The sequence below is a fragment of the Vigna angularis genome, chromosome 10, assembly GCF_016808095.1.
Source record: "Vigna angularis cultivar LongXiaoDou No.4 chromosome 10, ASM1680809v1, whole genome shotgun sequence".
NCBI lineage: Eukaryota > Viridiplantae > Streptophyta > Magnoliopsida > Fabales > Fabaceae > Vigna > Vigna angularis.
In genome coordinates, this window is record NC_068979.1 from 30,648,354 (window position 1) to 30,676,253 (window position 27,900).

Consider the following 27,900-nt stretch of genomic DNA (forward strand, 5'->3'; position numbering starts at 1 on the left):
TACTTGATATTTTAGAATATAAACTAGTGTCCAAATTAGTTACTAATATAATTAAATGAAAAATATTGATTTAGTTAATTGACAGTTATTGATTTATATTTATAAATTACAATCTAAAAGATTTTGTTAGCTATCTAATTTAGAAAAAAATGTAATCAGTTGTTTTTAAGATGGTAAATTTGTAATTATTTTTTAAAATTAGACATTAGCTATACCTATATATAAAGAAATTCATTTTTTTGTGTGTGTCTATATTTATTTTCTAATTTTACCATTTAAATAAATGTTTTATTTTTAAATTAATATAATTATTTTATGAATTTTACTTCTTAAGTTATATTTTCTTTAAAATTAACCGTTTCTTAAACTTAATCATTTTTTAATTATAAAACTACTTACAAAATAAAAAAATATTTTTTACAATAAAATTAAAAATAAATATTATTTTAGATTAAAATTATTATTTTAAGTGATTGTTTCATTTAAGTGTTTTTTTTATTTGACGATATTTTTAAATTTAATTATTTTTTAATCATAAAATTATCTACAAAATAAAAAAATAATTATTTATAATAATTAGAAAAACTATTTTAATATTTTAAGTAATAACAATAACTTTATTATTTTTTATTATAAAAATGTAAACACACATGCTCATATATTTTCACTAGTTTGATTAAAGTGAATTCTTATTTTGTGTAATTTAAAGAATAAAATAAAATAAAAATAAATGATAGTAAATATTTAAAAATTTTATGTTTGTTAACTAATAGTAAAATATAATATTATTTTAAACAGGCTTTAATTGAAAATAAATTAAAAACTATTGATGTATAAAACAAGAAATAATTAATTACATAAATAATTTTAATTTCTATTCTCTTTTCCGTAAACACAATTTTGACTTCCATGTTATTTTTTGCTATCATTACAATCTTCTATTTTGTTTTTAATACATTTTGTGTATTATTTAAATTATTATTCGTTAATCTAAATGTTGAGAATTTAAAATTATCAATGATTATATCGTTAAAGCTGTGTAAAAAAACTAAGGTCAAATTAGCACGTAATATCTAGTGAAGATTTTAATGACCGAAAATCTATATTCTAATTTTGTATTTTTCTTCCTCAAAAACTTGTTTCTCTAAATTTAATATTAATTGGAATATTTATTATTTAAAACAAAAGAAAAAAAATCTTTCTAACTTAAACTGAGAAAAAGAAAGAGAAGAGAGAGAAAAGAAATTTCCTTCGTTTTCCGAGAAAAAGGAAGAAAACGCTGACAAACAGAGATCCGTGAATTCGAACGAAGCGGCATTCGTCCATTCGTTCGTTCGTTGATTGATCAATCGATTGATCGATTCCAATTCATATGAAAATGGGTTTGCGATGTTGAAGCGTGGGTTGAAAATACGCGATGGAAAGGGAAAAGTGGAAAGAGAATTGCAATAGCAATAGCAATAACTATAGTAACACCAATGGATACTGTTACGATAGGTTTGTGTTTGATGATTACGACGGAGAGGTACCCAGCGCAGAACGTAGTCCTGCTAAGCCTTCTTCGCTGAATTCTTCGCCTCCCAGACTTGGATACATTGAACACCATGTTTCCAAATACGATACATTGGCTGGTGTAGCTATCAAGTACGGTGTTGAGGTACTTTTATTGTTTAATTTTTTCTTTTATTTACTTGTTCGTTTTATAATTTTTGCTCTCTATCAGCTTGATTCTGATTGCTTGAGAAACTATTGGAAATTGTGTTGCTGATGGTTTAAGTGCACGCGCTTGTGTCTTGCCCCATCCGGGAAGTTGAGCATAAGATTTTAGGGTATGAGTCAAACTCGTACAAGGGGGAATTTGATGATCAAAGGGTGTCATATATCAGCCAAATTCACGGAAGTTGCGGTTTGATGAATAAAAAGTACCGTGTGCGTAAGATTCATGCAACGACGAATTTAATGATGAGAGAGGGTCGTTAATGAGTGAAATTCATGCCAGCGGGAATTTTATGATGGAATGGTACCATATGAGTCAAATTCACGCAAGAGGGGATCCGGTGATGAAAGGGTGCTATAAAAGTCAAATTCACGTAATTTTTGTGGCGTGAGATGGGGGTGCAAACTATGTTTTGAAAAAACTTAGATATAGTTTTTTAGGTGCTTTTGATGTTGTTTTCTATTAGAATTGCAATTTGATTGATAATGTACCATGACCTTTGATGCAAAGGTTTGTTATTTGGATTATCTAGTTGAAATTTCAATTCTGATCAGAAACTGTACCTGGGGATATTGAATTAGGATTTAGCAGATGCATGTGATATGATATGATTTCCTCTTGAGACGTTTCGGGCAGAGTCATCATTTGTGTATGAGAAAAAGTTAAATGACCGGAAATTTGAGGCAAAAGTAAGACGAAGAGATACTATGAATAATGGTGAAAACTCACGTTGTTTTCTGTTTTTAAATGGTTATGGTATTTTTCTTTGCATTGGTATTATTTCCTTGTCGATTTCCTTGGTTTAGTCGGTTCCGAATGTTTGCTGAACTGTTTATCGTTTTGCTTGCCTTTCTCTGGCACCACTTTTGGTGGGAGCACTGTGTTGAATTCTTTTTTCTGAAGTTTTTTCTTTTATCAATTTGAGTTGTACAATGAAATGTAATTTCTTCTGCTCTATTTTATTTGGAAAATTGTAGGTTGCAGATGTCAAAAGGTTGAATAACCTTGTTACGGACCATCAAATGTTTGCTCTTAAAACTCTCCACATTCCGCTACCTGGAAGACACCCCCCATCACCTTGTTTATCAAATGGTTCCACTACTCCTGGGTATGTTTATCTTTGTTGGATTGAGGAAAAGCATTAAATACAAGAAACTAAGTCTTAGGGAGCATTTGATGAACAGTTTAGGCCGGGACAGAGCATCACATGTAGGTCATGTTCTATATTTGGTATATCTTAAAAAGAGTATAGAATAGGGGACATAAGTTTAACTCATTTAGTATCTTTTGGTTCCTCTTAAAGGGTGGAGCTAAGGAGAATGTAATAAAAAATGTTCCAGTATGTTTTAGTTGTGTGTCAAATGCTACCTCATACGTTTTGGTGCTACTGAAATATTTGAGAAAAGTATCTTGTATACAACAAAAGGAAGGTGGTGGGTGAGGAATTTCTGATTTCTTACCTTATATGAGCTTTCATAGGGAGTTTGATATTTTGGTTTAGTGTATTTCTTGGGCATGCTTGTACAGCCTGAGCAGAAAATGAAGATTAAGGTGAGAAACTGATAACACATTTAGAATGAAATTCAATACTGTAGTTTTAAGACTGTATTCGCTGTCATTGTAAAACCATTTTGTATGCTGTAATTGAGCAAAATTAAATCCTTAGCTTTGTTCCATCATTAGGTCAGTTTATTTTTAGTTTCTTGTTTCTATAATATCATTGAGATTTCTGTTATTCTGCTTTGTTATCTTTTGAACACGTTCTTCTATTTATCATGTTTTTTTCTTCCTTTATGTATGGCTCCTTTGTTTTTGTTAGAATATTGGTTTATGGGTGAGTGTGTATGAGCTGTGTGTGAGTGTGTATGAGTGTGTATGAGTTGTGTGTGAGTTGTATTAAGTGGGTTACAACTAGAGAGCACTCTCTCTAGTTCTATAAATGTAAGCTTAAGAGTAGAAATGAAATAAGTCTTTGAGAAACATTTTTTCTCTCTTTTAGATCTCAAGTTGGTATCAGAGCGGGTTCATCCTGCTCTGGTTTCAAGTGTGTTGTTCACCAGCACGGTCACTGCTGGTCGCACCTGTCCGGTGCCGTTCGTCGTTGTCTGCGGCTGTCTCGCCACTATTTGCAGCTGTCAACTGCAATTTCAAGTTTTTCAACTTGGCCGCCATCCTGGTATCTGTCCGCTACCGTCTGCCGCTATCCGCCGCCGTCCGCCGCCGACCGCCGCTGACCGTCGCCGTCCGCCGCCGACCGCCGCCGACCGTCGCCGTCCGCCGCCACTGTTCCGTCCGGCGACCACTGGATCTGGTTCGCCTCTTCACGCGACAGCCAACCACGCCGGTGGGTTCGCCTGATTCTCCTCCACGCTCCGTCACGCGCCACCTCTTTGCGCGCTGCGAATAGGCGCGTGCTGTCCACGCGCCGCCCTCTGCTCACCAGAAAGTTTCCGCGCCACCTCCATAGCCGTCGCCCTCAGCTCCTCTGTCCATTTTGACCCTCAAAATCTTACTTTGGTGGGTCCAGAAGCTCCCTTTTAAGAAAACCTTAAGAAACCCTCTAGGGTTTTCTGGTCCTTCACGGATTTTCTGATTTCCTCTCCTGTTTTTATCAAAGAATGGCATCTGGAAGTGTTCTTTCTTTCTCTGGAAGTCCCTCAATCACTTCCGAAAAGCTAAATGGAAAGAATTATATGTCTTGGTCTGCTGCTGTAGAAATGTGGTTCCTTGGTCAAGGACGTTATGACCACCTTGAGCAGGATGGGAGTCAAGTACCTTCTGACATAGCTGAACAATGGAAACAAGCTGATTTTCAATTGTGTGCCCTCTTGTGGCAATCTGTGGAACCCCGACTTTTGATATCTCTTAGAGCCTTCAAGACATGTCACACTTTTTGGAAGAAAGCTCAAAGCATTTATGCTAATGATATTCAACGTCTCTATGATACCGCAAACAAGCTCGCCTGTCTCAAAATGACAGACCATGATATGGTCTCCTTCATGACTGAAGCCCAAGCAGCTGTGGAAGAATTGAGAATGTTCTTGGAAGTGGAATCTTCGGAAGATATCAAAAAGAAGCTTGACAAGTATTATATGGTGATGATCCTCCGTGCTTTGCATCCAGATTTGAATCACATCAGAGATCAACTTCTGACAAGTCATGAAGTCCCTTCTATGGAAGCCTTAACCACACGTCTTCTTCGTGTTCCTGTGCCTCAGTCTCAGGAAGCTCATGACACAATAGCACCATCTCTCATGGTTGCCACGCGAGGAAGAGGAGGACGTGGAACTAGAGGAGGAGGACGTGGAGGTCGGGGAAATCAACAGTGCTCTTACTGTAAGAGGATGGGTCACATCCGAGAAAACTGCTACTCCTTGCATGGCTTTCCTTCAAAAACTGCCAATATATCTCAGGCTGAAACTTCCACTTCCAACTCCAAGTTTACTGAGGAAGAGTATCAAGAGTATCTGCGCTTAAAGTCTAACAACTTGGCACAATCATCTCAGTCCTCAAGTACGTCCACAGCTTGCATTTCTCAATCCATGGCAGGTCCAAATTCATGGGTAATTGACTCGGGTGCTTCTGATCACATTTCTGGTAATACCTCATTGTTCTCAAATCTTTCCCTTCAAGAAAAACCTCATTTCATTACCCTTGCAAATGGCTCTAAAACTTGTTCAAAGGGAGTCGGTCGAGTTTCCCTGTCTCCTTCTCTAACTCTGAAATCCGTTCTTTTTGTACCTAACTGTCCATTCAATTTAATTTCCCTAAGTCAGTTAACCAAAATACTAAATTGTTCAATAACGTTTGATTCAAAATCTTTTGTTATACAGGAGCGTGGCTCGGGGAGACAGATTGGAGAAGGATATGAAGCTGGAGGTTTATACCATTTTGGATTTCGTCCACGGGTATCTTGTGTTGCTGCTCTTCCCCCTAAAGTGTTACATGATCGGTTTGGCCATCCTAACTTGTCAAAATTAAAAAAGATGTGTCCTGAACTTAGTGGTCTTCAGACCTTAGAATGTGAGTCCTGTCAACTAGGAAAACATGTTAGATCTGTCTTCCCTAAAAGATCTCAATCAATGTGTACTTCTAGTTTTTCTATTATTCATTCTGATGTCTGGGGACCTAGTCGCGTCTCTTCTTTTGGTTTTCGGTATTTTGTTACCTTTATTGATGAGTATTCTAGATGTACTTGGGTTTATCTGATGAAAGATCGCTCTGAATTGTTACCCATTTTCACATCCTTTTTGAATGAAATCAAGAACCAATTTGGTCAAGTAATTAAAGTCTTAAGAAGTGATAACGCTAAAGAGTATTTCTCATCAACTTTTTCTTCACTTCTTAGCTCCCATGGTATTTTACATCAGTCCACTTGTCCTCATACACCCCAACAAAATGGTATAGCCGAAAGAAAAAATAGACACTTGGTTGAAACGGCTCGTACCCTTTTGCTTGGTGCTCATATTCCTGTTCATCACTGGGGGGATGCCATCTTAACTGCATGTTTTCTTATTAATAGGATGCCCTCCTCCTCTCTCAATAATAAAGTTCCTTTCTCCATTCTCTTTCCCAATGACCCTCTCTTTCACACCTCTCCTCGAGTCTTTGGTTGTGTTTGTTTTGTTCACGACATGTCTCCGGGGCTCGACAAGCTCTCGGCTCGTGCGATCAAATGTGTCTTTTTGGGCTATTCTCGACTTCAAAAAGGGTATCGATGTTACTCTCCTGAAACCAAAAAGTACTACATGTCTGCTAATGTTACCTTCTTTGAACAAACACCTTTCTTCTCTCCATCTGTTCAAGATGTTCACATCCTCCACCAAGTACTCCCTCTTCCAGTGGTTGAGTCTAATATCTCCAATACCTCTGTCAATCCAAGTCATACCCAAGGTCCTCCCGAACCTTCCTCTCCACATACTGATATCCTTGGACACAATACCCCGATGGATAATCCTCTTCCAGAAAATGGTGGATCTCCTTCTTCAGATTCTTCTCCGTCACCATCTCCTGTCACGCCTCCTGGTGAAGATGATTCTGGTTGGCCCATTGCTCTCAGAAAAGGTACTCGTTCCACTCGAAACCCTCATCCCATTTATAATTTTCTTAGTTATCACAGAGTGTCGCCCTCTTTTTATTCACTTTTATCCTCAGTATCTTCTGTGGTTATTCCTAAAAGTGTGAAAGAAGCACTTGATCATCCTGGATGGCGACAAGCAATGATTGAAGAAATGCAGGCTCTTGACCACAGTCATACTTGGGAGCTTGTGCCACTTCCCCCAGGCAAAAAGGCTGTTGGTTGTCGATGGGTATATGCAATTAAAGTCGGTCCTAATGGTGACATTGATAGACTCAAAGCTCGACTGGTTGCAAAAGGGTACACTCAGGTTTATGGTCTTGATTATTGTGATACCTTTTCTCCCGTGGCAAAGATGACTACCATTCGATTGTTCTTTGCAATGGCAGCCATTCGTCATTGGCAACTTCATCAATTGGATATCAAAAATGCCTTTCTCCATGGTGATCTTGAGGAAGAAGTTTATATGGAGCAACCTCCTGGGTTTGTTGCTCAGGGGGAGTCTGGTATGGTTTGTAAATTGAACCGATCTCTATATGGGCTCAAGCAATCACCACGTGCATGGTTTGGAAAGTTTAGCTCCATTGTTCAAAAATTTGGGCTAAAACGCAGTGAAGCAGATCATTCAGTCTTTTATTATCATTCGTCTCCAGGGAAATGTGTTTACTTGATAGTATATGTTGATGATATAGTTATTACAGGAAATGATACTGCTGGAATATCTCAATTGAAGGAGTATTTGTGTAGACATTTCCAAACCAAGGATCTTGGGAGCCTCAAATACTTCCTAGGCATTGAAGTAGCTCAGTCAAAAGATGGAGTTGTAATCTCCCAAAGGAAGTATGCTCTGGATATTTTGCAAGAAACAGGCATGATTGATTGTAGACCGGTTGATAGCCCTATGGATCCAAATCAAAAATTAACAACAGAAGAAGGTGAGTTATTCTTCGACCCAGAGAGATATAGGAGGCTAGTTGGAAAACTAATCTATCTTACTATTACAAGGCCGGATCTATCTTTTGCAGTTGGAGTGGTTAGTCAGTTCATGCAAGCTCCATGTGTTGGCCATTGGAATGCTATCATTCGCATTCTAAGGTATCTAAAAAAGGCTCCTGGGCAAGGGCTGTTATACGAAGAAAAAGGAAGCCTTCAGGTATCAGGATATTGTGATGCTGATTGGGCAGGTTCTCCTATTGATAGACGATCTACTACTGGATATTGTGTTTTCCTTGGAGGAAGCATTATCTCATGGAAAAGTAAGAAACAAAATGTAGTGGCTCGATCAACAGCTGAAGCTGAATATAGGGCAATGGCTTCATTAACATGTGAACTTATATGGGTGAAGCAGTTCCTTCAAGAACTTAACTTCTGTGACATCCAGAGTATGAAGATGTATTGTGATAACCAAGCTGCTCTTCACATTGCATCAAATCCAGTGTTTCACGAGAGAACCAAACATATAGAAATTGACTGTCATTTTGTTCGGGAAAAATTATTGTCAAAAGAAATATGTACTGAGTTTGTTGGATCAAATGACCAACTTGCAGATATGTTGACTAAGTCATTAAGGGGACCTCGGATTGAGTTTATTTGTTCCAAGCTTGGCACATACAATTTGTATGCTCCAGCTTGAGGGGGAGTGTTAGAATATTGGTTTATGGGTGAGTGTGTATGAGCTGTGTGTGAGTGTGTATGAGTGTGTATGAGTTGTGTGTGAGTTGTATTAAGTGGGTTACAACTAGAGAGCACTCTCTCTAGTTCTATAAATGTAAGCTTAAGAGTAGAAATGAAATAAGTCTTTGAGAAACATTTTTTCTCTCTTTTAGATCTCAAGTGTTTTCTTCTATAATATGTCTGTGTACTTGCTTTCTAGATAATTACTATGGATGAATCCTGTATACTTGTTTTAAAGATTGTCATTTTGATGACTGTGAATTCACCAGTATGAGTATAATTTGTTGTTATACATTTGAGGTGCCAGGTCTTTATTTGTTCAACAGGCTTAATATTGGACTTGGGTACAGAATCTGTTTTCTGATGGATGCTTAAGAATAAATTATGGCCATGGTTGTGGCAATAACGATTGCTTATAATGCAGTGTAAAATGGGTTGGTAATGTTAATCAGTCATAGGAAATTTACATGGTGGATAATATTGCTCATCATAGTGTTGAAATTTGTTCTGCTGGTTGAAGATATATTCCTCTGTTTCTTAAATGCTTCTTTTGTTTAAACTTGCTGCCTAAGACTTTCATTTTATCTTAATTACACTGTAATTGGGTATCCTTCGGGCCTTGTTATGACTGTAACCTGTCATTTGTATTAATTTCCTACCATATGAAATTCTGTGAACAGGAATTGGGGGCTTATGTAGAAATTTCAGAAGAATTTGTAATTAAAGATAATAGATCTATAATATGCACTATTTATGCTGTTTTCAATATTCTTTTTATATCATCACTACCTTGTGATTTCTTTCCAATTAGCATTTAAATCACTTATGGCCATAAATGTTGTCTCTTCAGATATGGTAATTCAGATCACAATTCTCCTACTACTCAGGCACACCATGATCTGCTTGATTCATTCCCATCACTTAAAATGAAGTCATCTGAGCGGAAGGTCTCACCAGCCATGAGCTCATTACAGGGTTTCTATGGACTTAAAGGGTCCTCAATTCCCTCAGAAGATGGTTTCCCCAGAAACTTATCTACGTCTGGCAGACCTCTCAGTCATCACCGGAAATCTAAAAGCTTGGTGAATGTAATTTTGGAAGAGATTATGGAAAAATCAAATGAGGCATCAGCTGCAATAACCAAGGAAGTTGACTCCAGCAAATGGAATTACAATCTTGTCCAGAGACGTCAGAAATCTGTGGCGGACTTTAGCAGGATACCTGAGCTGCTTCTGAGGGAGGATAATAGCAGCACTGGTGTTCTTCCACCAAGAACTGGAAAGGGCTTAGCTCTGAGACAGAAAGTAGCTAGCCGAACTACATTGGCAACTGATTCCGAGCAAAATGGTTTGAGTCCTGCGGCAATGGGTATGGGGGATGCTACATTAAATGAAGGTTCATCCAGGGTGAGGAAATCATCAAGTACTTCCTGTTTACATGATCAAGATAACAGTGGCTCCTCATCCATTTGGCCAACCTCAATGTGGAATTTGAAACCAGATTTGCAGGCCCTCTCAACTGCAGCCATTGGAAAACCAATCTTTGATGGCTTGCCCAAGCCAATAACTGGTCGAAAAAATAAAGCTGCACTTGATTAATGTATAGTGTCCATATCAAACACAATTTTGACCCCGTTTGAGAGGTTATGGAATCATTAGCTGCTACACCAGTGGATAGATTGGAGGAAGTAAAACAATGTATAAAGGACATAAAAAAAAAATCAAATATCACATTTATTTCTTCGAATAGGGGCATTACTTTTATGCCAGAAAATACTTCAATTTATTTATTTATTTTTAAATGGCTTCCTATTGTCCATCTTAAAAGAAAATACAGGGCTGAAAGGATCTGAGTTCCCAACCTTAGGTTTCATATAATCATTTTTTTAGTTGTAGTGATTCTTTTGTGGGTTTTGGAAAAACAAAGATTGGTGAATGTACAAGTTTGGAACGGCTATTTCTTCCTACACAGTAAGAATCTCGGCCTGCACCTCTAAAAAAAATGAAATGAATTTAGACTTCTGTTTCTTACAAAAATTTTACGGGAATAGCTTCCAGCACATCGTCGTTTTTCTTTCTGCATCCTTACACTTCTGGAACTTATTTTCCGGATAGCAATCGTCTTTGTTACGGAAAAAAATTTCGGTAACTTTTTTGATAGGATGGATGAAGAAATTTGACAGGGTGCAACACCCAAGTTTTTCATGTTCCCTGACAATCAACTCCGAAAAGAACTCAACAACCCTTTCAGGAAAACCTATTCGAGAGAGAATTCAACACCTTTGCAGAAGACTTATCCCTTTGGGAAAAATCATTGAGATGCAGGAGCAATTCCGGAAGCCAGTAAAGCCATTTCAAAACGTAGAATCTGAAACGTATTTGAATATTCTGTAAGGGATTATCCTTTAGAATGGATATTTTTACTATTTGGGAGTACGCGTTTTGAAGTTACATAGTGAATTCATTTGAAATTCTTAGCCTGGAAGATTGTTGAATTGTGGCATGGAGTTCTTTTGATGATCGCTTATAGGATGTTTATGAAGATGGAAATGGAAGCTAAATAATGAAGGTTGCTGTTGTCCTGTGTTGGATTTTTCTTGCTAGTTATTCTTCTTTGCTTCTTCTGCCATTGGGGTTAAGCTCAATGTAAAAACTCTTGTTGCTGACAAAATAATTGTACAACAGTATATAAAGGAAAAGTGCGATTGGACTAATTCGTATTATGTTACCATTAGACTTCTGTTAACACTCCAAAATTTTTCCAAGAATTCAAGTTCATTCTAAGTTGAACAATTGATTTTCATACCCTCGTAATTTCTTCCTTTATTCTTTCTGCACCCATATAATATTTAATATTTCCATTTTACCTCTCATTTAAATTATATTAAAAGTCCTAAATGATTAATCTCTCTCTATCCTGCACCTTTTTACCTACACCTATTCCGAAAGTTTTATTAAATGCATCTTGAGATACATATTTCAAAATGTATTTTAGAATGTAATTTTTTTTAAATATTTTAGATTGTAAAATTCATAACATATTTTCAAATCCAGATATGATTCGAAATACATATATATTTTCTAAATGTTTTGAAATATGCTTTTATATTCGAAAGTAATTTTTGAAATATACAATTCATAATTTATTAAAAAATAATGAGATTTGAATTTCATGGATAGCAAGAAGAAAAAAATGAGTGTGTAAAAAGAAACAACCTTAAAGAAGTGGGCAAAAAATTTCGGCTCTTTTTTCCTGTTATTTCTTCTCTACCTTCTGTCTTTTTCAGGCACCTTTATGAGAAAACTTAATTGAACGAATAAAACTTGAAAGATCGTTAATCTCGATCTCATAAATCCAAACATTATTGAATGAAATTCTATATGAAGATAAAAGAAGATAAGAAAAAAAGATAAAAGCAAACTGATCATTTTACCATCCCATAAACCATAAAGATGTAAATAAAATTATGAGAATGCGGTAAGATATGTCCGAAAGAATCTATTATTATATATAAAGAGATTTATGAGAATTTTCCTTGACCATAATTGTTTTTCAATTGTATTGTTTCAGGAATACAAACGTAAAAAGTTGTCATTTAAATTATGGACACTTTCATATAAATTTCAATTATTTAATTTAATTGAATAATTCATCATAAAAATACCAATCCTTTTCATTCATCCAATTAAAAATATTAATTAACAAATCAAGACTAAAAATATTCATATAAATAAATATACTTGAATGAAGTTGGTCCCTAAAAAGACTGTTAAATGTAAAGTATCTAGGTCCCAGAAGAGACCAATTCTCAGGCTTTCTTTTGTGATGCTTAAAAATCGGATTCTTCAAATAAGGAAAACCCTCTTGCAATTTTGATATGATAGTCGAGAATAAGATTCTAACAATCTCTGTTGTCTTCCCTAACAATGAATGAACTCTGATAATAAAGCATGAGATAAGGTACTTGAAAATAAATGATCCGTTGAAGAGACTGTAAATAAATCATCATCGACCTGGCATATCACATTGATGGGGAAGGCAGAATGCCAGGCATCAGAAATTTTTCTACAGTGAAGTACAAAAAGCTCTCTGTTCAAGATTCTTCCTTGTGTATGCAAAATAACTAGAACTGTGAAGATGTGCATGCATCAGTGCTACACAGTATCACTATCTAAACATTGTAATGTGCAAATCAGAAATATTTTGCTAAATTTTTTAAGCCCTTCATGAGAGCTATCCTTATACATGTCGTCGCATCGAAATTTCATGTATAATACATAACAAAAAATTATGTTCCTCCATGTCAACTATCTAGTTCGAAGATCTACAGTTTCGGATGCAATGTGAATCTGAGTGTCTGACCTTATTCGTTGTTCAGAAACCACATTGTAACATGAGAAAGGTAAACCAATCTCCATCTCCGCTTACGGAAAAACCTGAAATGTTCAAGTTACTCAAAATTCCTCTTCAGCAATATAGAAAGGTTAACAGACAACTCAAGCATTACAACGTGCTTGAATCCAAAAATAGGACTATATATTTTACTGAAGAGTATGACATGACATCAAGGTAAAAAGTGTCCATGATTGTATCGCAATCCAAAGCCACGGCATGACTGTCCTATCACAATCATTCATTCACAATTTCAAGGAACAATGCAAAGCAATCAATACGGCTATGCCTGAATTTAAAAAGTTATGATAGGAAAACACAATAGAAAAAGTTCAACCTGTTTTTCACCAATGGCAATGAGCTCTTGTACTAAAGCAAAACTTCAAGTACCTGCTCTTCTCAATAACTCTGTAAAATCCATGAATAAATAAGGTGCAATAAATTAACATGTCTAAAGAATTTGTTCACTTTGTAAAATTTCTCACCATAATAATGTTTATAAACAAACATTTATATTGCATTGAAGTTTCTAATATATGCGTTTCAAAGTCACTTGAGCTTCAATTACTAAAAACACGTGAGCATGCACTCATGGTCATAACTTTAAAGCTTACTCGGAAAAATTCTTCCATAAACATCTCCAAGAAAAGAAAATTGAAAAAGAAATCCTATAAACTAAGATTAACTTATCCAGGAATTAAAAGCTAGACTTCAAAAAAAGGCTAACATAGGACCATTTTTTGCAAATTAGTTAATGTATAAACTAATTTTATCTTATAAAGAAGTTATTTTATTTTCCCTTATTATTTTCTTATCCGGTAAGTGTTCTAACAAACCCTTAATGTAAATGATCATTAACATTACAGTGTTCATACCTTCAATCCACAAGTTTAAGAAGAGAGAATATGAAACGCGCATTAAATACCATTTCTGAGATCAGCTAATCAATAGAAAATCGGCGTGTTGGAATTTAACAGCAAGGCTCTTTGATGACAACTTCCCACAATTTTTTTTATATGATTCTCCCCTTTCAACACCACGTAGATCTGAAGAATATGTGATGTATCAGATTTGTGTTGTTTTAATTGTGAAATGATGCTTTATTCATAAAGTACAAAAAATATTTTTTAAAAAGATGGCAAAATAATATAATCTTGTTTTCTCTATTTCTTCACAAAATCCTTAAAACATGAAACAAAAGAAAAGTATCAACATAGAAACTAAATATGAACATATAAAACAAACCAAACACCATCCTAACCCAGGAAATTAATATTTTAAACACATTACCAAGTAACCCTAGCTCAAGCAACACGAAATCCATAAACATCACAGGGCCATGTTTGATATATGTTAGCAATCATCAACTGTGACTTTTTAAACCAAATCATACATCCAGCAAAGACATCAACTCCACAACCTACCAGCTTTCCTCTACTCCAAAACCTTTAAAAAGGAAGGGAAAAAATTATTACAGAAAAGGAAATTTCAAAAGGATAAGATTATGGTTCAAAGCAGAGAAACAAAAAGTAAGCAGTTAGCTCAAGAAGCTCAAACTTGAAAAAAATGCAAGCTGTGCAATCTCTATATCAGAAGAAACTCAGCCCAGCAATTATAGGCCAACAAAACCCTGTCTCATCCATTAGTAAAGGGAGAGATCGGTCATCATCACTGATGGTAGCTGCCTAACAAAATATAGTAATTCGAAAACTGTTTCCAAACTAGTCTTGTACAACATATAATGGGAAATATACGTTGATTCAGAATATTCAGCAATAATATTATTTATTATTTCCCAGTATAGGCATCGTGGGCAATATTCTGAATCAAATATTGAATATCATTTAAGTTTAGATGTGAATTGGTCCTCTAAGATGGCAATTGCAGGGAGCACAGCAGGAGAAAAAGGTAGTATGCATGAATGAATATGAATTGACTCAATTTTTAAATGGAGCAAATATTCAGCAATAATATTTCAGTAAAACAAAGTAATAACACTTGTCATCAGTTAGTGCACTTTTTCTTTTCAATCAATTAAAAGATTGGTATCATTGGAATGGTTCATAACTCAATTGATACATACCGACAGGTCAGACACTGAAGCAGATGAAACACACTAAACATTTCAAAATTGCAAAACACTTAAAAGAATCAAGAGAATAAAATTTGAGAAGAGAAAACAATGGCTAGAATTAACATTCCACTATTGTAGTTTAAATTGAGTGCATGAAACTCATCAATATAAAGAGAGCAATCTTATGTAATAATTACAAAGGATGAGAACAGACAAACTAACCAAGTCAGAAACAAGGACCTAAACTTGGAAGCATATGTTCTTGGGATACATTGTCAGGAAAAATTATAATATACACAGTCCTGCCAAAAGCCTCCACAAGTTTTCAAAACTTTCCTCGGGTAGTGGTCCATATGTTCTACACAAGTGAATCTAACTTCAAACCACAATGTGTGACCTCGATAGTTGATCCACAAGCATCAACACTGAAAGGTAGCATGACAATCATCATTAAGTATTGCAACTAAGAACTAAGAAATAATATTTTTCTTCAGAATAAACATTGACCAAAAACCTAGAAAAAGAATAGTACATATGTAATGACCTAATTTCTTATTATGAAAGAAACTGAGTCCATGAATAGGCAGGTATAATGATCATTAATTCAAAATAATTTTGCTCTTAACGTAAAGTTATGTAAACATTTCAAACAAGCTACAAATATGAATCCAATGACCAATCCTTACCCACCAATTGTACAGATGAATTTTACAATATTTCTATCAGCATCAGGTAGGCCTCCAAAAATTAAGTGCAGGTATATCTGGTCTACAGGACAACATCTGAGGAACACCATGTCCTGAAGAAAGAATTAATGATCTTGATGCATAAATGTAGTTTATTAACAATAGGAAGCTAAAAAGGGGAAACCAATAAAACAGTGAGGAAATGCAAAATAACAAAAACTACCTGTCATAGGATGAGTAGGTATGTTGCTAGGATTTGCATGCTGAAAACCTACGTTGTTTATTGGTGGTCTTTCTAGTGGTGGCCGAAAAAAACCTATCATTATCATCATTAAAATAGCATTTATAACATTCAGTTGTATCTCACAGCACAGAAATACTAAAAATAGATGGATGCAAGCCTTTATGAAAAACTAAAGCTAATAACAAACATACAAACTAACTAAACAGCAAAAAACATCAATAACTTTGATAATCAGTTGGATTCAGTAAGCTGAATATACCTTCCTGCCCAAAGGGAGGAGCAGGACATGAAGGATTTCTCCCTATCCATAGACCCTGCTGATTGTTTGTTATAAATTCACTTGATGGTCTCCTCCATTGCTCATTAGCACCAAATTGCCTCTGGCCATCTGGAACTGATGGCAATGAGAAGGGGGGAAGGAAAGAATGTGGAAGGTGCTGGGGAATTGTAGGCTTTTGATATGAGTATTGATTGGATGAATTTTCGGGTAGGGCAGGATGCACATGTCTTGGAGCAAATGGTGGGTTAGCTGGCTGAAATTGAATATTAGGTTGAGGGCCTTGAGAATTTAGATACATATCATTTTGTCCATATTCTAACTGCCTCGGAGGGTTAAAACCAGAAGGTTCTTGAGAGTTGCAGCCTGCCATTGCAGGAAAGCAAGCAGATGGCTGTTGTAATATTTCATTCTTGACAACTGAGCTATTGTGACTTCCAGGGAAAGAATTTCCAGCCACTTGACCTATTTGGTTGCCCTGTAGGGAGGACGACTCCATTTGTCAAAACCATCAAAGCAAAGAAATCCAAAACAAACCAGTGATATTTGAAAGCCAAAACATCTTACATTGGTTGAGCCACTAAAATCATGAGGTACACTCTGCTGAAACCCTGACAATGGTGATGACTGATGCGATAATTGAGGTGGCACTATTGTCTGGGAGAAAAGTGGAGGCTGAACAGGCTCATATGATTGAGGAACCAGTGAAGGTGGAGGGCTTGGGGGTGGCAAAGGAGGGGGTGGAGGCGAGGAAGGCAAAGGTGGAGGAGAAGGGGGTGAATCTAATGGCAAAGGAGGAGAGCCCTCAAGAATATCATCAGGTATCTCAGCAGAAATGTTTGAAGCTGGAACTAAAATCCTTTCCGAGCTCTGAAGTTGAGAATCCTTTTCAGAAGGACTGTTCAGTGATAAAGGTCTTTCCTCCTTAAGGTGACCTGAAACATCTTCCATTTCCAGCTCACCATCCACATCCTCCAAGACACAATGGCGCTTGTCACTTGGGGTAACAGTAGAAGTTTCAGAATCCCCAACAATGCGCATCGCATCTGCTGGAGATGCATTACTTGGAAAATCATTGTCTTCATCTTCTTCAAACACACAAGAAGATAAAAAGCCAGGCAGCTTAAATGTATTACTGGTACACATCCAGATATAAAAGAAGAATTAGAATTAGAAAGCTTTACCAATAGAATAAAAAAACAACTAATGACAGTTCTATTTCATAAAACGAAGAAAGAAATTCCTGATATTATTAATTGCAAGTCCAGTGATATAAAATAGGAAACTACAAATAGAAACAAAAATGAAATATGTTCCATGTACAATTTCCTGTTTTCTATAATGGTAATTAGAGTGGTATGGTGCATAAAGATAAATAAGAATGTTGACTGGTTAGTTGGGCAGCTATTATTAGTCAGGATTTTATATTGGTAAGCTGTGAGATAGGTGCACTATAATGGTAATTAGAGTGGCATGGTGCATAAATATAAATAAGAATGTTGACTGGTTAGTTGGGCAGCTATTATTAGTCAGGATTTTATAATGGTAAGCTGTGAGATAGCTGCACTAATTAAAGCAGGGTGGCTGTACATTTTAGACAGTAAAATGATAATGAAGTGCAGTTCACAGTTTCTAGGATTTGTTATTCTTCTCTCTCTTCCTTGTGTTCTACTTCCAACCGAAATCATTCCTCTATCAGTGGGGTCTAGATGTGCAGTCCACTGCCACTAGACCAGAATCTTTCAGCTCCATTTTGACAATCAACATGTAATTCAAGAATCTACAGTTAGATTTCAGTCAAAGTAGGTCAGAAGAGAAAATCCTACAAGATTGTTTATTCAAAACAATTTTGACAAAAATGCAATTTAAAAGTTAAATTCATACAGACTAATCACACTAGTTTCAACCCACTTCTTTCTTTTTATGACAATGTAAAGCTCATTGATATACAATAAGTCCAAATGGATATATTCCATTTTGTGCTGCATCTGTTTTCTTGCTTTAAGGATCTAACATTCACAATAGCTTGTTGATTTAAGCTAGATCAATAGTCTATAAATAACAAGTGACTCTTACGAACAAAACACTTCATAATAATGAGATTAGATACAAAACATGAACTTCCAAGCTAATAAGATCAATTAATTAAAAACATCCACACCTTCCATACTCATCAACAAACATGCCCTCCAATTCTCTAATTGGGTCATCCAGAGAACGTTCAGCACGAGAAGGACGCCTAAAGGAACAACTAACTGTCATATCATCCATGTAACGACGAAGAACTGATTCAGGGAAAATTTTCCTCTCAAGCCACAGCTTTAAAACCTGCATTCCACACACATAAATGTAAAAACAAACAAGTTAATATCCCTCATGCACACAGTGTACCCACTTACCAAAAACTGGCACAAAAACATTCCTATAGAAAACCACCCTTGTCTATATCCTATAAAAAAAGTTATAATCAAGTAATAGATAATCCTACAAAATATCCTCTCCTCATTCTACAGACAATAAGAAATCAGATTGGGAGAGGCAATTTACATTGTAGCTTACTTTGGTGATAATTTGAAACAGATGTTCCTAATAACTGTTGACAGAGGATTGTCAAGGGGATCAGAGTTGGTTCACAGCAAATTATGGTGTCTAACCCTAGTATGTGAATGACACATTTCTCTTTTGACAACAATTGAGGTAGGTATGAGAACATTCTTTTATTCTCTCTGATACTAAAATTAGTCCAGAGTATCAATTGCTAAAAGTTTTGTGGGCACAAGTGAGTACAATAATAATGTCCTTTCCCTCCTTCATTGCTTTCCCTGAGTGCCAAAAACTGTGGTACCTTCCCACTTACTAGGAAATTTTGGTGATGATCCAGAGTCACTTCTTCTTGTTGGAGATCCCACATTGATTAGTAATAAAGCAATTTATATTATATAAATGGATACAAAGTTCACCTTACAAACAAGTTTTGTAGAATTGAGTTAAGCTTAAAGTTCACTTCTCATGATAATATCATAGCCATTTAAAATTCTATCCTAGCTAGATTTATTGTTTGTTGAACCTATCGTGTCACTGCTATTGAACTGCTGTTAGACTTTCCATAAATATATAGTCTCATGCTCGAGATAAATATGCTTCGACGTAAGGAATGTGGGTTGGAGATCCCATGTCGACTAATGATAAGACAAATTTATAATATATAAGTAGATGCAAACCTCAACTTAAAAGTTAATTTTGTAAAATTCAATTAGACTAAAAGTCTACTTCTTAAGACTTCTAAAGATACGGTGACTTAAAAGAGCAATATGCATCTAGATAATGGCCTTCCTAAAGCCAAGGTCAAGGATCCTATTTTTGTAGGGGTTCATTGATTCTCTAACCATGCAAATTTCTTCATCTTTATGTGCCCTTTATCAGCTAAGGATGTCTCACATTTGCAGTAAAGGAGTTGTCAAATTAAATGGGTTTCTCAGAGAAATTGGGCTTAAAACTTAATTTAAGTCTAAAACTAGCTTATAAGGTGAGAATTGTCAAAGCTTCATAAGCTTTACCTAAGCTATATCTTTCTAATTGATGAGTGCATGGATACAGAAGAAAAGGAGTGAGGACATTTTGGAAGAATCACAGGCATGACTAGAAATCTTGTTGCTCACAAAAACTTGTCTTTATATTCTTACTTTTGTATTTCTTAGTCCTTAGTTTTGTAATTTAGGACACACATTTGATCATTTTTACACTTTTTTTATAATTATTTGACCTTTATCCAATTGATATTTGATACTCTGACTTGAGATTCATGCAATTATAATTCCTTTTTTGATAATTGACATTGGAGAAAAGAAAATGTGTATATCCTTTTGAAATTGAATCCTTTATAATATAATGTTTTTCTTAGGAAAATCTTACCCTCTTATTCTCAAATAAATTCAATGTTCTCACTGTTTTGACATCAGTTCTGTCACTTTTTTTCAATTTATTTAGCATATCAAACACTAGGTAGTAGGTAGTGTTTGGCCCACTCATTTTAGGCTTCTCTTTTCCTTAGAAGGAGAAGCTAGGCAAATAAAAAGGATTTCCAAAACAGTGTTTTTTCTAATGAAAATAATAAAGATAAATAAGCTTTTGCCCTCTCACTCCCTCTTTATTCCAAATTTTCAGGTCTACAGTCACGCTACACGAAGTTTTTTACCAAAGAGTAACTTCCAAGCTTAAAAATTATAAAAATACCAAACAACTTCAACATTAAATGTAAAACTCTTATTTATAGATTTAACTTTTAAGTAGTTTATAAGTGATAAAAAATAGTCTGGCAAGACAGATCTAAATAGTAATTATGGCTTACCTTGAGGATTTGTAGCTGTTTCAAGGAAATTCACATTATTGATTCACATTATTGATTTTATTGTTCTGTTTTGAAGTATAATTATATTCCTTTTCATACTGGCTTTTTTTTCCTCTCAAATAAAATATGTTTGCAGGCAAAATGCTTACCTTGAGACATTGACGACGATTTTCAGAAGCACTGGCCCCAGGGGGAGCAGCAGCACTAAGAAGGCGTGGCAACCCTCCTTGAACTGTGGGGATGTATGAGGCTCCTGCAATGCCTGAAAAGTATATCTATGATTACAGTTCAAAGTTATCATTAAAGACACTACCTAAGACTTGCAAATTTGTAGGTAACAGAGAAAAGAGAGATGCAGACATAGCCATAATAAATGCAACTAAACAGTCTACTATGAAGTACATACTCCCACCTTTTTGATTATGAGAGCACTGGGTGATGGAATCAACAAGAAAAAACAAATCCACTTTACGATGAAAACTAGTTTCACTTTCCAGCTTTCGAATAAGAAGTTCAACAACCTGAACATAACTTCAAGGTAAGTCCACTACAATTAAAATAACAATCAAATTGATGCCAAAATTGGCACTTCAATTTGCTTCACATGTCTATTTTGATATGTATTTGACATTGATACTTTTGGATACTTCACCAAAACATACAACAAAGTATGAACATGTATAATATAGAAACATGAAAGCATTGTCCATTGTATAGATAAACAAATAATGAAAATTGTTCTCATTATGGATGGTTTCCCGAAAGAATGAGATTGATAGTGTTATTATATTTTAAAATAATAGGAAATAACTTAAGATGAGAATGATTTACTTTTTTGTGATATTATTGTTCTTAAGATTTGTAGAATTTCAATCATATATCTATTATGTTTTATGAATTTTCATACATACTAAGATATGTATCTTACATGTTATGTATCTTGTATATATTTAGAATATTGTATCATATCATCATTTAAGATACATATTGTATCCAATATGCATATCGTAATCATAGGAAAAAAGTAGTTGTACAAGCCTAATAACATTGTTAAAAGAAATATATTCACATCACAATTCTTAAAATGTACAAAAATCTGCATTGCCATATTCTACAAGTACAAATTGAACACAGAAGCACAAAAGAAACCTAATAGTTTAATTTTAAATACACACACGCACTCACATTATCATCATCATCATAATAATAATAATAATAATAATAATAATAATACAATGCTCAAAAAACACTTCATTTTTAAAAAACATGAGGGTTAGCTTTCTACATTAGTTGAGCTTACCCTTCACCCATGTGACAATACTGACTTATGGTATACCAACTGGTAGAAAAGCACTCCAACAGAGCTAGCAATAACTAATGTTGAGATAGTATCTTTGCACACTAAAAGCAATCTTATACTCATACTTGATGTGGATGATAAGGAATAAAGTTTTTAGTTGTTATCTGATTCATTGGTTTAGAAATAGAAAGGATATGAAATAGCATACCTCATTGGCAATGCCATACTTAGCACAATCAATAGCTAAACGTGTTGCACGCCCAATACTTTCCTTGGTCCTAGACAAAGTCTCTATCATTCCTTCAAAGGCATCACGAGCAATAGCGGCATCAGTACCGCTACTTAGAGAACCCCTTACATCCTTTTGCACTGGACTAACTATTTTCTCCTCATTTTCTACAGCATCAAGTTCATTTTGAGAAATGGATTGATACCCATTAGTTGATGGATAAGCCAATGTTGGGTGTTCAAGAACTCCCTGCCAATCAGCCTGATCAAAATTACTTGAGGCAGACAAAAATGGTTGAATTGTAGAGGGGCTTGGTGTTCCCCCTTGAGTATAGTAAGTGGAAAGAGGCTGAAATTGAGCTTGAGCTACTTGTCTCCGTTTTGCCTGTGCAGCTGCAATAAGATTCTTCATAGTCTTAGGAGTTTCTGGAGTCCTAGAAACAAAACATACATTACTTCTTCCATGCCCACCACAATTCTATAATAATATAAATAAAGAAGTGGAAACAAAAAAAACAAAAATAAAATATAGAAACAAAAGAAAATTAAAAAAAAAATGTACCTATCAACATGAAAAGCATCAAATTCCTTTAAATTTTCTGTTGTAACTGGAACTTCAACTGCTTGTGATAATGTCTTTGGTGTAGTTTTAGAAGTTTCAGCTGAAGGTGCAGGCTTCTTTTTATGAGTAGTGACCTGACTTGGTGAAGAGCTGAAGCTATTTAAATTCTTTGAAGACACGTTATCAACCTTCTTTTGAGTAGAATTACTGGAAACTTGAAGCATACGTTTGGAAGATTTATTTTGCTCAGCATTTGACTTTGTTGTATGAAGAGAACGAGGTGAATTTACAGGAGAGATGGACCTCAATTTATCCACCACCTTGGGAGGCAGTTGCTTTGAACCTAATCTCCCAGGACTATGAGGTAATTGAACAGGAATAACTTCATCAGTCTCATTTTGAGGATGCCCAGTTGACAAATTGTCATTATGTAATTCAGAAGTGGATTCTTTAAAATGGACATCCTCAAGTGCAATAGGGTTTTTGGTAGCCAGCTGAGCAACATCAGTGTTCTCTAGCAGTGTATCACTGCTCTTCATAACCTCTGAAACAAAAGAAGTTGATTTAATATCTTTAGCAGCTCCTCCATGAACAGGAGTCTTCGGTTCATCATCATCATCAGAAACGCAAACAGCTCTTCGTCTCCTCTTTGCTTGCTTAATTGCAACATTATTTGTGTCACCTTGCGATCCAAGAGAACTTATCTCTGTATGTCCACCAGTTGCAACACTAGCAGAATCAGGCATAGGTTGCAGGACTTGGACACGATGTTTTGTCTCGGGCAGCAGTTCACCAACAGAATCATCAGAACCTACAATGCTGATCTGACCCCTCGATGACAAACCTTTTTCTGATTTCAAACGTGATGTAGACCTTTTGAACTCTATTTGTTTGAATTCTTTGTCAGGAGAGCTAGGAAAAACACTATTCCCATCTTCCGAGAGAGATTTTGAAGTCTTGTTGTCTTTGTTATCCATAAACTTCAACTTCTTGGTAGCATGTGAGGTTTCATATGTTCCCAAATTACGTTTTCCATGAACATGGGTTTTGTTATGTTTAAGAGGTTTTCTTCTCTCAGCCTCAGAACATTCAAAGCTCTCTTGTAACTCTTTTTTAACCTTAAGACTTGTTTTAACTTTCAGCAGGTTCTTATTTTTACTTCCACTGTTAATATCAGAGTCTGATTTTGGAGCATCTAAAGAATCTGACCTAACAGAAAATGAATCTTTCCCCTTTTTTTTATCTTTCAATTTCTCCCCAGACCTGGAAAAACTAGCATAACCTGCACAGCTTTCATCCTTCAAAACTGCTCTACTAATTTCACCACTTCTTTTTCTGTCATCTGCAATCTTTCTTCTCCTTGAGTCACTAACAATCTTTCTTGAGTTGTTCCCATTTGTAGAAACACTCTGTACATAATCAGCTTGCTTTAAGTCATTAACATTGCACAAATCCTCAATATCATAGTCTTCAACTTTACGATGTGATTGTTCATCCAGGCCAGATTTGCTACTGTAGTTATTTAGTTCTTCACCAATTGATGGTTTGCTTTCAATCACAGGAGACAACACTGGAGACGCACTGTCAATTGGATGACCAGATAGAGAAGGTTTTGCATCTTGGCTACCACTTTCTTCACATTTCTGGGTATATTGCCCCAAATTTGAGCCAACATCTCCCACATATGTGTCAGTTTTTTCTACATTTAGTACCACAGCATCTGTGCCATCCTTTGGGTGAGCCACTACCCCTACAACAGGAGTTCCCGACCCAATATGTGAATCATCAGTGTCCTCTTTCACACCACTAACTTTCTGTTTCTCTAACTCCTCAAATGCTGCACAGATTTCCTTCACGGCTTTGGTGAAGTACTTTGTCTTTCCTTGACACCGAGCAGACAACTTAGTTTTAGTCTCATTGGTGAATGCCTGAATATCCGCGGGGGCAACAAAAGCTCTACGAAAAAAAAGACACAATGTAAGAAGATAAAAGCAAGATGATCAGTCTAATTAACAATAAACGGTGATGTAAAATAAGTAGCATAATAGATATCATAAAAACAAATTACTCAGGTATTTGGAAAAAGGTAAACAAATTACATGACCTTGGAAATGCCCGACTAATGTACTATTTGTGTGCTTAAGACTTAAGCAAGGGAGGGTTGCCATATTTTTCAAATGAGTCACATTTTCGGTACACAGAAAATAACTCAAAAAGGAAATAGAAGGGGGAAAACTAAGTGCTCTTAAATAAAAACAGCAAATTAATTTAAAATATAAAATAAACACTAGTGCTGCCCACACATGCACATAGTAGCACATTAAAAAAATTCTAAAGCATCAAAATTTAAAGGTAAAGTTGAGTTGTGTTGAAGAGTAGATTTTTTACCAAACTAGTGCATGTAAGTGAGGAGCAACCCTCGTCTCATGAGCTAAATTTTGCGGTTGAATTAGGAACAAACCCGAACTCTGAAAATTATTGAGATTGAAGCTCTTGATTCTATTATTTATATGTTGTATTCCTTGTTTCTTCTACCGTCTCACCCGGCCCAACTACCCTAATTAGCACACACTTAACTACTAATAGTATCCATCGGTTTCTTTCCTCCAAGCTCTTGATTCTATTATATATATGTTGTATGCCTTGTTTCTTCTACTGTCTCACCCGGCTCAACTAACCAAATTAGCACACACGTAACTACTAATAGTATCCATCGGTTTCTTTCCTCCTCTCTTACAAGATGCTACTGCTTGGGAACAACTCTTTGGAGACATGTTTATTGAACAAATAATATTTTTTGATATGGGTAGGGGTATGGGCTAAAGTTTGTTTTACTGATCCCAACCATCCTTTTGTAGATTGTTGATTATCATCTACTGATATGGTTATGCATTGATAAGAAATGATCAATGTCTTTTCACAAGCATTGTGCATATATGGAAAATATATAGTTTTCTAATGAACTTGTGCTAACATATCTAGGCCGTAGAAAATCTAGGGCTTTCTAGTTTTCTTGTGTGGCATAATTGTGTATTTGGGCTTCATCTAGCAATAATCATAACCAAAAGAGATTAGAGTAGACAGCCACTTGAGAAACTGTGAGCCAACAAGTGTCAGGATGTTAATTCCAAACTCCAGTAGTCATTTGTATTACTTTTCCAGCTCTAAACAACATTAGTGTCCACTAACATTTATTATTACTCCTGTTCTCATATGATAACCATTTTTCTCTTTTTCATCATAGCCTGGGTGCAACATTTGGAATTAGATCTATGTGACTCAGAGGCTGCAAGTTCAGATCATGGAATCAGGTAAGGTTGCCTGCTAATATAGACCAACTTAGTGGACCTGCCCCCATGTGGGTGGGGAGCTTCATGGCATCAGCCTGGCCTTTCTATTGATTACTACAGAATATGTCAACGTTCATTCAATTATTTGACAACGTAGCCATTATCAGCTACTGAAGAGTTTAAAAACATCCACTAAATAACTTCACAACCTATCTGTTCACATGTTGTTAATGTAATGTTTGAAATTGCTAAAATTGTGGACTACATTGCATGATTTGGCTGTAATGCCTCAGCTACAGTGGTAGCCACATTAGGGATTATTGCGAACCACATTGACCACAATGGGCCGCAACTACAATTTAAAAAACCATGTGGTAAACTATAAATGCTTGAACTAAAATAAGAGACTCACATTTCTTTGGTCCCAAAAAATTGAACAAAATACTTCTTTGGATCAGGGGGTTTCTCCCAATCTTCAGGCCTGCTTATCTGAAGATACAGAATAAACAAAATCAGGAACCTCAGCATTAACTAATAATCGAAAATTCAACCTCAACGGCAAGTTAGTTAACAATTTAACAATACAGAAAAACACCAAAAACAGAGAGATGAAGCATACTTATAACGCTCCTACAAATTATATAACGAGAAAACAAAAATCAGGGATAAATCGAAGTACCAAGAAAATGAAAAAATGAAAAGTACGCGCACCCACTCAACGAAAAGAAAATCCCTAACAAGAATGAAAAAACCCTCACACGCAAAATTTCTCGAAACTACACCCATCCGTGCGGAATCGAATAAAGAAGATTTAAAAAATATAGACAAAATTCGAAAAAGACAATCCGGAGAAAAAAAAGTTCGATAAACGAAAGCGCACCATGGCAGGCCAATACGGGAATCCCTTAACCTTAGCGAGCACGAGATCGCCCAATCTCAAGTGACCATTGGCCTTCGCCTTGTTCGCTCCGCGTCGGCGCGGCGGAGGCATTAGGGCGTTGATGCCACGGAGCGCGAACCGAACGATCAGAAAACCCTAGAAAAATCCGATGGAACCACCGCGAGAATCTCCGGCGCAGAATCTCCGGCTATAGCAGCGGCGCACACGGAGAGGCCGCCAGCATTGACAATGGCGAAGAGATAAATAGGTAGAGAATCTGAGACTTGTTGAAGAGATGCAAAGAGAGAGAAAGAAAGAGAAAGAGAGAGAGAACGGCGAATTGGTTCCAAAGAGTGTTGTTGCTTTGGAAGGAAGGAGTATAGTATTTGGAAGCAAATGGGAAGGTTTTTATGATCCTTCTTCTCTTTTGTTTTTGTGCCGCTTTCTCTTTCTCTCTCTATTTTTTCAATCCGAACGTTGCTTTTCGATTTTTACCCTTTGTGTTGCACTTGCATAGCATTGCATGGTATGTATGAATCTCAACTCAACTCATGAATGCAACTATTCATTATTTAATTTGCTTCTCTTCATCACACCAATTACAAAAATAAAGAATTTCCATGCAATACAAGAGTTTAGTTTTAATGTATAGCATTGTTAATTTCTGTGGCCTTACGTACTATTGTCCATCCCTATATTAGGGTTTCAACAAATATTTAAAAAATAAAAACTAATTTTTAGGAATGATTAATATCACAAAAGATGTATTCTCCTTTTTAATATAAAAAGAAAAGTACGGTGTATTGATTTAGCTAAAAGTAGTCACACCATCAATTAATAAGGATGATAAAACTTCTCTTACCAGTGCCAAATGCAATTACTAAAGATAACATTTTGAGATGGGTGGACAAGTCTTCATGTCAACTAGTCGAACTCTAATCGGCCTTCACGTTAATTAGTTGGTTTCCAACTAGTCGTTCCAAATCCAACTGTTGCTCACTCTGAGGAGTCTCTCATGTTTCCAAACTATTCGGATGATACCTATAAAAGGTACTCTAATACTAAAATCAATAGGTGACTAAGCGGAAAAACATTAGCTATGATGATAGATTCGCCTAACGGCTTCATTCTCATTCAGTGAGGTCTAAATA

General features: G+C 35.7%; 2 protein-coding genes across 8 annotated transcripts; one reads left to right on the forward strand and one right to left on the reverse strand.

The window, feature by feature from the left end:
* Window positions 1-1,202: 1,202 nt before the first annotated feature.
* LOC108334551 (uncharacterized) lies at window positions 1,203-10,261 on the forward strand. Its single transcript, XM_017570387.2, has 3 exons — window positions 1,203-1,657; window positions 2,695-2,825; window positions 9,319-10,261. The coding sequence occupies exons 1-3, from the start codon at window positions 1,418-1,420 to the stop codon at window positions 10,064-10,066; spliced, it is 1,119 nt and encodes a 372-aa protein (XP_017425876.1). The 5' UTR covers window positions 1,203-1,417; the 3' UTR covers window positions 10,067-10,261.
* A 2,196-nt stretch (window positions 10,262-12,457) lies between these two features.
* LOC108335671 (ENHANCER OF AG-4 protein 2) lies at window positions 12,458-27,277 on the reverse strand. Of its 7 annotated transcripts, XR_008245506.1 has the most exons (16): window positions 26,750-27,274; window positions 26,282-26,358; window positions 22,580-24,535; window positions 21,998-22,451; window positions 20,902-21,010; window positions 20,639-20,751; window positions 18,303-18,469; window positions 16,709-17,276; window positions 16,124-16,619; window positions 15,844-15,936; window positions 15,625-15,733; window positions 15,157-15,359; window positions 14,151-14,306; window positions 13,786-13,906; window positions 13,198-13,268; window positions 12,458-12,904 (listed from the first exon to the last, which is right to left on the reverse strand). XR_008245506.1 is itself a non-coding variant. In XM_052869043.1 (12 exons), the coding sequence occupies exons 1-11, from the start codon at window positions 26,858-26,860 to the stop codon at window positions 15,663-15,665; spliced, it is 4,215 nt and encodes a 1,404-aa protein (XP_052725003.1). In that variant the 5' UTR covers window positions 26,861-27,274; the 3' UTR covers window positions 15,044-15,359; window positions 15,625-15,662. The 7 variants fall into 7 exon arrangements, 2 of the variants coding, with proteins under 2 accessions (XP_052725003.1, XP_017427242.1); XR_008245503.1 differs by lacking the exon at window positions 14,151-14,306; XR_008245505.1 differs by lacking the exon at window positions 14,151-14,306 and having other exon boundaries at window positions 13,736-13,906.
* Between the last annotated feature and the right edge of the window lie 623 nt (window positions 27,278-27,900).

Bases quoted from the DNA above. Each gene is read 5' to 3' on its own strand.
- LOC108335671 (XM_052869043.1), bottom strand. From the start codon at position 26,860: ATGCCTCCGCCGCGCCGACGCGGAGCGAACAAGGCGAAGGCCAATGGT. The intron at 26,359-26,749 runs GTGCGCTTTCGT...CTGTATCTTCAG, and splicing joins TCCCGTATTGGCCTGCCATG to ATAAGCAGGCCTGAAGATTG. The intron at 24,536-26,281 runs GTGAGTCTCTTA...TTTTTTTCGTAG, and splicing joins TTTTTTGGGACCAAAGAAAT to AGCTTTTGTTGCCCCCGCGG.
- LOC108334551 (XM_017570387.2), top strand. From the start codon at position 1,418: ATGGAAAGGGAAAAGTGGAAAGAGAATTGCAATAGCAATAGCAATAAC. The intron at 1,658-2,694 runs GTACTTTTATTG...GGAAAATTGTAG, and splicing joins CTATCAAGTACGGTGTTGAG to GTTGCAGATGTCAAAAGGTT. The intron at 2,826-9,318 runs GTATGTTTATCT...TTGTCTCTTCAG, and splicing joins AATGGTTCCACTACTCCTGG to ATATGGTAATTCAGATCACA.